The 14,788-nt window shown below is 43.6% G+C and overlaps 1 protein-coding gene across 4 annotated transcripts in view; it reads right to left on the bottom strand.

Moving 5' to 3' along the window:
• Positions 1-4,222: 4,222 nt before the first annotated feature.
• Positions 4,223-14,788, bottom strand: part of LOC143038585 (uncharacterized) — a 44,764-nt gene continuing 34,198 nt past the window's right edge. For all 4 annotated transcript variants that reach the window (XM_076207986.1, XM_076207985.1, XM_076207988.1 and 1 more), the window contains 2 exons: positions 10,019-10,290; positions 4,223-4,807 (listed from right to left, as the gene is read on the bottom strand). In XM_076207986.1, coding sequence (XP_076064101.1) covers positions 4,655-4,807; positions 10,019-10,290 — 425 coding nt within the window. In that variant the 3' untranslated portion in view covers positions 4,223-4,654. The remainder of the gene's footprint in view (positions 4,808-10,018; positions 10,291-14,788) is intronic.

The following is a 14,788-nucleotide window of genomic DNA, read 5'->3' as shown; positions in this document are numbered from 1 at the left end:
AAGTACGAGGCTGATTTTCTTTAAACGAACGTACAACCAACACGCTTATCCAATTATGATGCCAGTTAGTAGGATTCGCGTCATCCGCCTTTGGCTATGGTAAACGGACCGAACAAGAAGTACCTTAATCCTTTGGTTCGTATAGATCGTTGCCAGCTTCATTAAGGCCGCGGATTCTGAGTGCGATGAATCTGAGGCCACAAGTGACGAAGTTTGCTTCCAGTATTAAGATTGTGACGATGGAGAATGGTATTGTTTCTCAAAGAGAGAGAGAGAGAGAGAGAGAGAGAGAGAGAGAGAAGTGACAGGATGGTGAAGTAAACACAGAAAACAGTTAGTCATTTGGCTTCCACACATCAGAACGAGATGTATTGGAAAACGTGTACGAAACCAACGTCAGACATGTTAGGAAATGTGCCCATGGGCGGCAGAATAAGTTTTACATCATTTTCCACAGGCGACGTCGATGGACGGGAGAATGTCGTCGATTATCTGTTTTAAGCGAAAAACATACAATCTTCAGCCGTTACACTTATGATAACTTTTATTCCCCAAACAGTCAAGGTACAAAGACTAAAGTCGCACAGAGAAAAGCATATAATCTCCAGTCGTTACACGTATAATGATTTTTATTCCTCAAACAGTCAAGGTACAGTCAAAGACAAAAGTGTCTTCCCAGGTTTGTCCGAAGATAGATTAAACATAGCTGATGCCCACAAGGCGTTATTACACTGGGCTTTTTTGCCTTCGACTGTTAGAGCAGAGTCGCAGCCCACATCTTTTGGGAAGAACTTTGATATGCTGGAGGAAAACGAAATGATTTATCATAGTGATTTTACGGCGGAAAAAGTTCTGGAGGTAGGCGGTACCGCCGATTAACCGGAGGATGGAGGAAAGATATCACAGTGTGATAACCCTTTGAGACAATGCTGGTGCCATGCAGTCGTACGGCCTCAGGTGACAAGAATTTTTGGAGGGATAGTTGGCCGTCATGAGGTGCATGACAGGCGAGTATGATAGTCTATCCTCTGTGAAAGGAACCTCTAGGAGAATTTGCATGACTCATGCCGTCATCAATAGTTGTTGTCATTGTGGGATGTGGTTTAGGTCTGGAGTCACCAAATTACGGCCCGCGAGGCCAGGTCAGGTCACCCGGCCGGTGAGGTCACTTCATCCGGTCCGCGAGGTCAGGTCATCACGTCCGTAAGGTCAGGTCATCCGAGCCGCGAGGTCAGGTCACCCGGCCCGTGAGGTCAGGTCATCCGGTCCGCGAGGTCAGGTCATCACGTCCGTAAGGTCAGGTCATCCGAGCCGCGAGGTCAGGTCACCCGGCCCGTGAGGTCAGGTCATCCGGTGCATGAAGTCAGGTCATCCGGGCCGCGAGGTCAGGTCACCCGGGTCGCGAGGTCAGGTCATCCGGGCCGCGAGGTCAGGTCATCCGGGCCGCGAGGTCAGGTCATCCGGGCCGCGAGGTCAGGTCATCCAGTCCGCGTGTTCAGTCATACGGCCCGACGCCGCATTGTACACGTATTTTTTTTTTTTACTTTTTTTTTTTTTTATGCTAAATAGACATGTTCGTTACCTTTATTTTTTGTGTGTATTTACTGTATTGTACTGAACAAGATGGTTACGCTGCCCGTGTTCGTCATTATCTCAGTTATCTGGTGCACTGTCAAAAAAGGTTGGTGACCACTGTTTTAGGTTGTCCAATGTATTTTTACATACATGCATACATATACCAAGGGTTTCCTCCCCCCACCCCCGTTACAGGGGAGGTAGCCAAAAAGAAAAAGGCATAAATCCACTCCCACCCATTTCATCCCACACACACTCCACTCCCATTCACCACCCCTCCCTCCCATGGCTCCTCCTGGATGACGGGTCATCCCTGCATCTCGCCTATTGCCCTGGGGCAGAAGCAATGCAGCAGGACACAGCACATCCACAGCAAAGCCGCTTCATTTAATTGGCGACCACCCCCTCTCCGTTCTCTTATGTAGTTCCCTTAATGTATTTATAGTTTGTTAAATAGTTCTGTTTTCATCGTCTATAGTTCTCTGAACAATGTTTTGAGAGTTACCTGATCCTAGGCCAATGGTGGCACTTTGATCTTGGATTGTTCTATGATTAGAATAGGGTTGTGATTGTTATGACGTCATCAGTTGTGATTCAAGGTCACAGGTCAAATAGCCTATGGAACTCATTTTTTTTAAATCTTATTTTATACTATTTTATCTTTATTTTATTTCATTTTATTTTATTCTCTTCTATTTCTATTTTATTTGAAATAAACTACGAAACTCACTTTTTATTTTACCATATTTTATCTAGAACTGACTCAGATTATAAAAACAGATACGAGTATATCGTTGTAAGCAGGGAAACGTTTTCTTAAAAAAAAAAAATTCTAATTCAACGTTTTGCCTTCACGATCTCAGGAGTGCCAGAAACGTTTGATCTCCTCCCCCTCACTCTCCTCCTCTCCCTCCTTCCCTCCCCTCCTCTTTTTCTTCCTCCTCTTTTTCCTCTTCTTCCTCCCCTCCTTCTCTTCCTCCTCCTCCTCCTCCTCCTCCTCCTCTTCCTCCCACTCCTCTTGTCTCCTCTCCTCGTCAGTTCCCTCCTCCTCCTCCTCCTCTTCTTCCTCTTCCACCTCCCTCACCTCCTTTCTTCCTTCTCCCCTCTTCCCCCTTTCTCCTCCCCCTTCTTCTCTTACTCCTCGTCCTCTTCCTCTTCCTCCACTTCCTCGTCCTCCACCTCCTCCTCTCCTAACTCCTCTTCCTCCTCGTCCTCTTCCTCTCCTCCACTTCCCCACCCTCCTCCTCTTCCCCTAACTCCTCTCCCTCCTCTTCCTCCTCCTGTTCTTCTTCCTCCTGCTCCACCTCCTCTTTTTCTTCCTCTTTTCTCCTCATCTTTTACAAGTCTTTTCAACGAGTGATTCCTGGATGAAAAGAGTATTCTACAACTATTCGTTTTATTCGATGCTCCTGTAGACAGAAGTACGGAACTCTGAACAACAAAAAAGACAAACAAAAAGATGGCGTCCAGAGGGAAAATGTTTGTGTTGTTCTACCGGACACAGCCGGTAAAGAATATGCAGTGACAAGAAATTGAAAAAATAAATAAATAAAAGTTTACGGTTACAAGAACACTATTTGATTTACAAAATCAGTCGTTTTGTACGTTCCCTGACATGATAGTTCACTTTATCTATTTTCTTCGTTATCTGTGAGTAAATGATGTTATGTCGAATTTTAAGGAAATCTGTAAACGTCATGTCGGCTGTTAAGATAATCTGTGACGTCATGTCGGATGTTAAGGCAATATATGATGTCATGCAGATTGTTACAGGCAAACTATAAGATCATGTTGAATATGTGACGTCATGTCGCTTGATAAAACAATCTGTGATGTCATGTTGGATGTTAAGGCGATATATGACGTCATGTCGGATGTTACAGCCAAACTGTAAGGTCATGGTGAATATGTGACGTCATGTCGCTTGTTAAAACAATCTGTGACGTCTTGTCGGATGTTAAGGCGATATGTGACATCATGAATATTACATTATAACGAATGTTACAGACAACTTATAAGGTCATGTTGAATCTGTGACGTCATGTCGCTTGTTGAAGCAATCTATAACGTAATATCGAATGTTAAGATAATATGTGACGTCATGACAAATGTTAAGCCAATGTGTGACGTCATGTTGGATGGTAAGATAATTGTGAAATCATGTCGATGTTAAAGCAATCTATGACGTCATGTCGGATGCCACAAGCAAACTCTACATTTTTGTGTATAACGCATTCTCTAAAAAGCACGAGCTAAGTGAAAACATAGAAAAAAGGAAAGTAATTAGGGCCCCCGCCCTACTTTTGAACCCCCTACTTATCCCACACCCTCCCTAATTCCTCCTCTCACTCCCACCCACCCTCTCCTAGTTCCCTAAAATTCCTTTTTCTTTCACTTCGTAATCGGCTTTGATGTTTCCGTAACTTGGAGCAACATGGGAGGAACATTTAAGCACAAAGCAATCTGCAGCATACCTTCACACTTGCAAACAAACGGTGGAGGAATGTCCATGGTATGAAACAGGACAACAGGTAACAGTTCTCTGCATTTTTCGAACTCCCCCCCCTCCCCCTTTTCGTTCCTCACGCGTGGGTGGTCCTCAACAGCCCTTTCCAAAATTTCGGAAAGAAGAATGAAAAAAGAAAAATCAAAATTCAGAAATATTTTATTTCCATTTAAACATCAATAATAAATAGCGATGAAAGATAAAAAATGTTGATTGATGAGAACACGAGAAAAAGAATATTTAAATTCTCGTAGCGTGTGATATTAGACTAAGTCTGCATGTGTGCGTATACAAAGGCATTTACACACACGAGGCGTGTTTATGTGCACGCACACAAACACAGTAAATAATGTTTCCCTCGGAAGATTTCTATACGCTTGAAGTTTGTTCCTTGTTCCATCCTTACGCGAAAAATATTTTTTTGGTTTTACAGTTGTTTGACTTGAGCAAATGCCAGGTGGTACCTCCTCGCTCCCTCGAAGAAGAAGAAGAAAAAGAAGGTCATCCTTTTCACGAAGTCCCAAGTTCGTGGATACAGGAACGGGTGACGAGAAAGAGGACCCTTCGCCTGGACTACCTGAGGACCCGCTTACACATCGGGCAAAGGGGCGAGAGTGTCAGACATCTGCGGAGGCACGCGGAGTGGTACAGATGTCCGCAGGGCGTCGCCCTCGCCACCCGCATCGCGTCGAGACAGATCGGGCAGGTCGGGTTGTCGAGAAGAGCCTGGAAGGGGGAGAACGAAATTAAGTTATAAGTGCTCCTTCGGCGGGAAAGATCGAACTTTGAGTGTTGGAACAGTGCAGGTGGAGGAAAGTCAATACTCGTGACTTTTCCGGTACTTGCCAGGGGGGCTAGGGCAAATATTCCCCAATGGGATAGAATTCGATGGGGACGGAGGACTACCTGACGGCGGAAGAACCTATACGAGGAACTACCTGACGGGGAGGACCCTCTGCCTAAGGAACTACCTGACGTTGAGGAACCTCTGCCTAAGGAACTACCTGACGTTGAGGAACCTATGCTTGAGGAACTACCTGACGGCGGAAGAACCTATGCATGAGGAATTACCTGACGTTGAGGAACCTATGCGAGGAACTACCTGACGGAGAGTAACCTATGTTTGAGGAACTACCTGACGATGAGGAACCTATGCGAGAAACTACCAGACGAGAGATGAGCCTATGCATGGAACTACTTGACGGGGAAGTAACCTTTGCCTAAAGAACTACCTGACGGGGGAAAAAACCTATGCAAGGAACTACCTATCGGGGGAGCAACCTCTGCCTATGGAACTACCTGCCGGGGAGGAACTTATGCTAGGAACTACATGACGACGGAGTAACCTCCTAGTATGGACCGAGTACGGGAATGGGTTTGTGAGATCCGGAGGACCGGATCGCGGGAAAATTAGGGGGTTCGAATCCCGTAAATCCTCCTCCCCTCACCCACCCCCTACACCGTCTCTACCCAAGCCCATTCAACCCTGATTTACCCTAACCCGATCGACATTACCCAATTTCACCTCACCCAACCTCATTCTACCCCATACCTCCCTAAACCTCCTTAACCCCACCCTGACCTTGTCTCACCCCATCTTACCCATAACCCCATTCAACCCAACCCAACCTCCAACCCACCTTTAAACCCACCTTTTCGTTAATCTACCTCGTTAATTTACCCCCTAATCACAATCCTAATTTACACCTGCCCTTCCTCCCCCTAATCTATGTTCCATTCCCATCCCAATCTCAATTTACCTCGGCCCCCATCCCATTCTTAAATTGACTTTACCGCTCATCCCACCCATGATTTAATGTTATCGCCCTATCCCGCTTCACCCCATCCTTCTCCCCATCCCTCACCCCATCCCCAACTCAGCCCACCCTGTACCCAATCCCTACTCTCCCCATCCCTCACCCCATCCCCACTCTCCCCATCCTACTCCCCATCCCTCACCCCATCCTTCTCCCCATCCCTCACCCCATCCCCACTCTCCCCATCCTTTACCCCATCCCCACTCTTCTCACCCTCCACTCTATCCTGATCTATTCCAAGACACCTCCCCCATTCCCCCATCGCGCCAGGAACTCCACTTCGGGTTGGTTGTCATGACAACGTTAAAGGTGCGCGTAAGATGAGCTTCACCTTCGAACTCAGACACGAGGGCTGACAATGACGCCTCTTGCTTGAGCCTTCAGGACCCGACGCCGAGGGTGGGAGCGGAAACAAAGGTCCTCTTTCTCCTGAAGGGGGAGGAGGAGGAGGAGGAGGTGGAAGAGACGATACAAACGCGTGGTTACAAGGAGATGAGTGAAGAAAGTGTATTAGGAGGAGGAGGAGATGGAGGGGGTGGAGTTAGAGAAAGGAAAGAGGAAGAGGTGGAAGAAGAGAAGTCTCGAGGCGTGAGCAAAGGAGTGGAGTCTTAGAGGCTTCCTAACCCTGGTCCGTAGGGGCGTCACTAAAGCCGGCTGACTGCAGCACCGGGAGCACCACGTGAGGAAATTCTCACGTGGTCCAGGGTGCAAAGCGTCACACGCCATCACGTGAGTGCCACTCTCGTAGGTGCCATGCAGCTGGCGTTGGCACTCTCTCAAGGTGCCACGTGGCTCGAGTAACCACCTAGGTCCAAGTACCACTTGGGTCCAAATGCCACCTGGGTCCAAGTGTCTTCTGACTCCAAATGTCACCTGGGTCCAAGTGCCACCTGGGTCCAAATGCCACCTGGCTCCAAATGCCACCTGGCTCCAAATGCCACCTGGCTCCAAATGCCACCGGGGTCCAAGTGTCTCCTGGGTCCAAGTGTCACCTGGGTCCAAATGCCACCTGGGTCCAAGTGCCACCTGGATCCAAATGCCACCTAGGTCCAAGTGCCACTTGGGTCCAAATCCCACTTGGCTCCAAGTGACACCTGGGTCCAAGTGTCATTTGAGTCCAAATCCCACCTATGTCCAAATCCCACCTGGGTCCAAGTGACATCTAGGTTCAAGTGCCACCTGGATCCAAATCCCACCTAGGTCGAAATCCCACTTGGCTTCAAGTGACACCTGGGTCCAAGTGCCACTTGGGTCCAAATCTCACCTGGGTATAAGTCCCATTCTGCTCTAAGTCCTACTTCAAAAATCAGAACCCTCCTTCTGGTGTCCAAGGCCTTCGTGGTAACATCACCTCAGCCTTCAATTGTCCTCACCAATCTCCTCCTTGAGGTCCTCCTTCATCCTCAAGACACAATCACGGACACCCAAAACTGACCCACGACGTCCCAAAAATATGCAAATGTATTTTTCGTGGCCGAGCGGGCTAGGGTTTGCGGCGAAGGTCGAGGGGGTGGTAGTTCGAACCCTGCTACCGTCGAAGTTGGACCAAGGGTATGATTCATTGAATTCCAAGCTACAAAGTCCTCTGTAAGAGGCACCGTCCTAGCCTCCCGATTGGGGGTAGTTTGTGACGTTAAACTATATCATCATCATCATCTTCGAATATCTAACGTATGTGGATGTACAATAGTTCCCTTGTTATTATTTGTGAGAAAAAAACTGTGTTCATGTATCTTCAGGGAAAGATGTTTTTGCAAAATTTTGGTAACCCATGGGTCAGATGCGGGTGTCCGCTATACGATGGTTCTTTTCATTTAGGTCTACCCTTGCCTCCATTTGGTAAGTCTTCCTGTGGGAGGTGTCCTCTCCTGTCAGACATTAATGGGGTTCTCCCCCCATTCCTGATTTTTTTTTTTTTTTTTTCGTTCTAAACGTCCGTAAGGACGAAACTGAATGTTTGCCAGTTACAGCCAGATAACGTTTTCAAACGTTTCTACGAAGTTGTGAACTGAGAAAGACCCAACGAGCACTATATTTATAAAGAAATAAAAATAAAATAAGAAGAAAATTTCGGTTAAGTGATCACGCGAGCAACGCGCCGCGTCGAGACGGGACAAACGAGGCCACCGCGCATGCGCATAGAAAATGTAAACAAAAAAAATCTCGACGCTCTTGCCCGCCAGACGGTTACGTGAGCAGGGTAAACATTTTTCATTTTTTTCTTCTCTTTCTTTTTTCTTCTTTTTTCTCTTCTTATCTCGCCTTCGCTAATTACGCCAACGCATGACGCAACGCCCTGACGGAAATATCAACCTTCTAAGCTTCTCTTAGCATGGCGGAAGACGACGTCTTTGAGGATGACAGGAAGTGGGAGGGGAGTGACGTCACGAAAGGGAGTTACGTCACGAGAGTAGAAGAAAATGGCTTCCAGTTTAGCATTCGGACAAATGTGTCAGTGTCATGAGACACAAGGGCTTTCCCCTTGTGACAAAAAGACAAAAGTTATGGAAAAAAAAATGGGTTGTACTTGGTTCCACCATACTAGGTTAGGTAAGGGAAGGGAATGGCATGTCCAATAGGCTAATAATAGAGTGAAGTAACTTGTAAATCGTCCCTCTTTCAATACAGTTTAGTAAATGTATATGTATGCATATATATATATATATATATGTAATATATATATACATTATATATATATATATATATATATACATATATATATGTGTGTGTGTGTGTGTGTGTGTTTCTCTGTATATATATATATATATATATATATATATATAGACACGCACACACACACACACACACACACACGCCTATACACACAGACATATATATATATATATAATATATATATATATAAATATATATGTATGTATGTATATATATACAGTATATATATATAATTGTGTATGTGTCTCTGTATATATATATATATATATGTATATATAATATATATATATATATATGTGTGTGTGTGTGTGTGTGTGTGTGTGTGTGTACACATATGTATGTATATATGAATATATATATACACATATATATATATATATATATATATATATATATACTGTATATATATATATATGTGTGTGTGTGTGTGTGTGTGTGTGTGTGTATGTATGTATACAGGTATCCTGTCCTAACGCCACGTAAGAGCAGGCAATCTGTAAATGTATTAGCGTCAGACAGGTGGAATAACAGAATCACTGTGGTATGACGAAGCGATCTGAAAGATATGATAGTATGCTCATCAAAATATATCACCAGGAAGGTGGACATTATGAGTTCTACCAGCGTTTTCCAAGTAAGAATAGATTGCTTCACTGGGGTGGGGGATAATCTTGCATTCTTGAAATTCTTAGAATTCATATTTAATCTAGTTCAATTTGAATGAGTCACTGTAATTAATGTCTTTGTGAGATTACTCTTTGACAAGTTAATAAAGGAAATTCGATGTTAATAGTCATATCTATTAGTTTGTAAATGGTTTCAGAATGCTTAAGTAATAAACTCGTTGCTAAATGGTATCAGAATGTTTAATAGACTCGTTGGTAAAGGGTATTGGGGGAATTGGAATAAAGGCCAAAAGTAATTAAAAATTCCTGTGATGGAATTTCAGAGTGGTTCTCAGCTTCTGCTTCCCTCTGTAGCATCCACCTTTTAAACGTTTGTTCCACTCAAATCCACCTTTTACACGTTTGTTCCACTCAGATTTATTGTGTGATATTTAACTCGTTCATTCGTATGATGTCCCTTAGATTGTGTAGGCTATAGAATTTAAAATTAAAGTTTGTAGAAAGATATTTTCCACTTTGATTCTGAAAACCTGTGCTCTCAATCACTAAAAAGAATCTACCCTTCCACCTCTAGGGAGAATCCCCCTTGGAAGAGTCTTCCCTAGGAAGAATCCTCCCTAGGTAGAGTCCCCTTAGAAAGATTCCCCTAGGGAAAATCCCCACAAGAAAGTATCTCCCTAGAGATAATCCCTAAGAAGAAGAAAATATCCCTAGGAAAAATCCCCTAGGGATATCCCCCATGACTAAGAACCCCCCCATCCTCAATGCAGACATGAAACAATAAACACCCGAACTCCTGAAGACCCAAAACTCGAACTCACCTGCCTACTAGCGAAGACGAAATTCCCAAGAGAACCTCTGTTCTGCCTAAGGTGGGCCTCGATGTGCTCGTGGAGGAGGAGGGCGGGAGCGAGGACGTTTGTGTAGGCGGCCACGGCGCAGAGGATGGGCTGGGAGAGGACGAGGGGAGCGGCCAGGGCGATGGAGGCCGCCACGCAGAGACTCTTGGCAATGACAGGAACCCAGAAGTCTTCTTCTTCTTCCATCCACGGAAGGGCCAAGGCGCGCACCCAGGTCACTATCCGTTCGTCTCCTGAGGGCGCCAGAAGGAGCGAAGGTTACTGCATCTGTAGGCTCCTATTGTTGTTTGTGGTGTTGGTGATGTTGGTGTCGTTGTTGTTATTGTTAGTGGTAGTGGTAGTGGTGATGTTGTTGTTGTTGTTGTTGTTGTTGTTATGCAGAGGAAGCCTACGACAATATCCCTCTTTGAGCTCTACCAAAAGATCCTCCATCCCACATACGTTGTGGTCGTTGTCTTTGATCTGTCACCGTTTCGCAGTCTATAAAGACACGTGTGACTGTACATGAAGCCACATGAGAGAGTGGATCTATGCCATCTGCTGCCCCACCTGTGTTGGTGTGTATTCACAACAGAGCCTCATAAGTGTGTTTTCTTTTGTTTTATATAGTTGTTTCTGGTCTCTGTATTGGTGATTGGTTGGTTTGGGGGAGGGGGGTTGACCAAGGATCCTAACAGGCTCCGGGCCCCCTAACTAGGGGGCACCCCCCCCTCCCTAGAGAGGTATAAGGAGAATACAAGGGGTTCGTGATGTCATCTGTTCCAAAATAATTGTTTAATACTAATAATAATCAAATCATTCCAAGAAAAAGTATCTCCTGTTACATACAAACAAAGTAGAATTATATCAGTCACCCCCAACCCGTTTTCTATTGAAATGTAAATAGGAAACATATAAACAGAAAAAATAATATGATTTTATACGAATACGAAAAATTGTGGGTCTTCTGGAAGCTAAAAGGGGGGTGGGGAGTTTCATAGAAGATAATTTGGGAAACCATTAAACTAGAGATCTGTCCGGGAGTGGGGAGGAGGGGAGGAGAGGGGGAGGGGAGAAGAGGGGGAGGGGAGGAAGGAGACCTATATTCACAGTGTGACATCCCCAGATCGAAAGGATCTTCCTTATACCAAAAAGTAATCCCAAAGACCTGAAGTAGATCCAGCTTGGTTGTCATAAGGACATAAGAATGGAAGAGACTCCAAGAGACCATAAGACTTACACTAGGCAGTTCCATGTCTATTACCACTTATCATCCCCATCCTTAAAGTTATCTGATCTCTTAAAACAACCAGTAGATTCAGCGCTCACTTTATGGTTACTAAGTCTATTCCGTTCGTTGACCACTCTGTTGATAAACCAGTTCTTGCCTATTTCCTTCTTAAACCTAAATTTGTCCAAATAAAAATAATTCTCGCTGTTACCAGGAGGGTGACACAAGTCCCTCTGAGAGACCCCATCCACGATACGATCTGGCCTTGAGGCCACCGGACAGATCTGATCGGATCGAGTCAGATTGGATCGTGTATGTCGGTCGGACAAACCAAAATCATTACATACGAGATCCAATCTGGTCGAATCTGACCAGAACTGTCCGGCAGCCTCAAGACCAGATCGTACCGTGGATGGGGACCCTAAGTTCAGCGTAGTATTCTGGAAAGCGTCGCCGTCTTTAGAGGATGTAAAGGTGGTGTGAGTCATCTGTATGTATGTATGTGTGTGTGCATGTGAGTCATGTGTACATGTGTGTGTGTGTGTGTGTGTGTGTGTGTGTGTGTGCGTGTGTGTGCACGTGTGAGTCGTGTGTGTGTGTGCGCGTGTGCGTGCCAGGTGTGTAGAACCGTACTTCTATACAAACTCGAGCAGAGTTTGTTTAGCGATTACTCGAAGGTGGACACGCGCGCGCACACATACACACACACACACACACACACACACACATACACACACACACACACACACACACACAATTGTCTCGGTAACTGTACTCTATAACTCGTGGCGCAGTTGGTAGAGTTCTCGGCTGCCACTACGGCGGTCCGGGTTCGAATCACGCCCAGGGCTGAAATAATTTCAGTAGCGCTACGCTGCGGGTTGTTACTCCAACTCTTGTGGGCGGGGAGTCGGGTGTGTGTGTGTGTGCGTATAAAGTCGCAGCATTACCCATAGATCGGTCATATACGAGCTCTGAGCTCTCGTCCGTGAGGGAAATAGCTGTCGATCACGAGTCCAATACGTGATCCAAGACCATTGTGAATCACACACACACACACACACACGTCATAGATAATTCATTGGTAAGAATAGGAATCTCACGTTTATCTCTCTGCGGCCCTTAAGTAGTTTGTTCAAGAACCTCACTGTTACCTACATAACATGTACAGTACGTTTGGCTCCAACCGTAAGTACAGGGTGGCCCAAAAGTCACTGAGGTGTTTTGATTTGTTATAACTACCTTACTGTCACAAAAACTTGGATGGAATTTTGATACAATATAGAAACATTGTCTCAGTAACTGTATTGTCATCCTTATGGTTCTTTCTTTCGCTTAAAGCACGTATCAGGCCTAAGGTCAATTAATGAATAAATGGTCACAAACTGCATCCGCTCCGTGACTTTTGGGCCACTCTGTACCACAGTGAGAGACGCAAGCGAGAAAGCTACGGGAGGCGTGGGTCTTGTGGTCGTAGATTTACGACCTATCGTAGACTTACGAGTATCGTAAGTACCCGACGTAAACAAAGGCGCTCTTAGTACAGCTTCGCAGAAGAATCCGCACATTGTAGTACTTAGAAGTGAAACTGGTTATTCGTGGGTAGCTTATCGATTTTTTTTTTTTTTTTTTTTTTTTTTTTTTTAGTTTCCTCTCACAGCATGTAACAGCTTTAGTTCAATCTATCTAATCTTCATGTAGTTCAAAACAATCTGACGTTGCATAGTAAATTGAATCTAAGCACTATATTTTTCACATTTCAACCGTTACCCGCCCTGCGAGGCGGCTAGGCATAACAGCCTTTGTCGGAGTGACTCTGGGATTGAAGGCTGTATTGCTCTTGCTGATGTCACACGCCGCTGATTTAAGTGGGTTCGAACCCCGTAAATTGTCATGAATGAACAAACACTAGTCATTTGTCTAACTCAGTTACAGAGACATTCTTTCGTGGACTTTTTGTAATTCCACTTAACTTAAGCTCTTTGAACAAATTTAGGTTTAAGAAGGAAATAGGCAAGAACTGGTTTACTATCAGAGTAGTTAACGAATGGAATAGACTTAGTAACCACGTAGTTAGTGAGCGCTGAAATAATGGGTCGTTTTAAAAGAAGATTAGACCATTTTACGAATGGGTATGACTAGTGGTAAGGGACATGGAACTGTTTAGTGTAGGCCTTATGGTCTCTTACAGCCTCCTTCATTTTTATGTTGTTGTGAAACAATTGGTTGTTTTAAGAGGAAGTTAGATAATTTTACGAATGGCGTTGACAGGTGGTAAGGGATTTGGAACTGCCTAGTGTAGGCCTTATGGTCTCTTACAGCCTCCTTCGTTTTTATGTTGTTATGAAACAATTGGCTGTTTTAAGAGGAAGTTAGATAATTTTACGAATGGCGTTGATAGGTGGTAAGGGATTTGGAACTGCCTAATGTAGGCCTTATGGTCTCTTGCAATCTCCTTCATTCTTATGTATGTGAGCAAACCATAGGAAGAATTTGTTGAGTTCGCTGTACTTGCCCTTAAGGACAAAATAAATAAAGAAACAAAGGAAATAAAATAAAATAAAAACAAAAAAATATAGAAAACAGGGTGATATCTTCTCAAAATTAATTTTCATTCCAAAATCGTGCAGCTCATAATGTTATTTGTTATTCGTGAAATACCGAACGCTATTACGATGAAGAACGAAAATTCATAATACCTTTCCCCAAAAGCATAATTTTCCTTCTGTAATGGAGGAGAAACAGACCACACAACGAGCCTTACATTTTAATCACACAAAAAATCATTTTGGATGTAACGAAATATAAAGCCTTTGTGTTGATGTAAAAAAAATAAAAAAAAGTTCATAATGTAATTATGCCTTTGTTCTTTTCATTCTTTCGTTCTCCGGAAAGGAAATATTCCGAATAAAAATTATGATTTTTTTTTGTCGATATTCAGTGAAAATATAATCAAATGGTCACATCTGTGAATGTAACTATAATGAATGAATACCACTTAAATTATTCACTATATTGTTCACTATATTAACATCAACTTAACTGAAAAGAATCGCCTAAGGATAACCATAATTTAACCCGTAACTGTGTTTACGGGTTAAATGAGATAAAGTTAACCCCTTTTGTGAATTAAACCACCAAGAATTAACTAGAATAGAGGCTGGAAAGAAAAATGTCTTACAGAAGTTATGAAGTAAAACAAAGTTTAAAAGGATTTTTTATGTAGAATTTACATGTATGAATGTATACATACATATATATACATGAATGCATGCATGCATACGCACATACATATTTACGTACAAATATACATATACATATGCATACGTTTAAATACATAAATGCATGCATGTATGCATACATGTATGCATATACATTTATACATGCATTTACACATATATGCATACATTCATATATAGATTTATACTTGTATTCACACATACATGCATGTAGACATGTATGCATATATATATATATATATATATATATATATATACATATATACATGCATATATACATGC

The sequence above is a fragment of the Oratosquilla oratoria genome, chromosome 24 (genome assembly GCF_046742065.1).
Source record: "Oratosquilla oratoria isolate Oo_2021 chromosome 24, ASM4674206v1, whole genome shotgun sequence".
NCBI classification, from domain to species: Eukaryota; Metazoa; Arthropoda; class Malacostraca; order Stomatopoda; family Squillidae; genus Oratosquilla; species Oratosquilla oratoria.
This window is presented reverse-complemented; position numbering and strand designations above follow the sequence as displayed.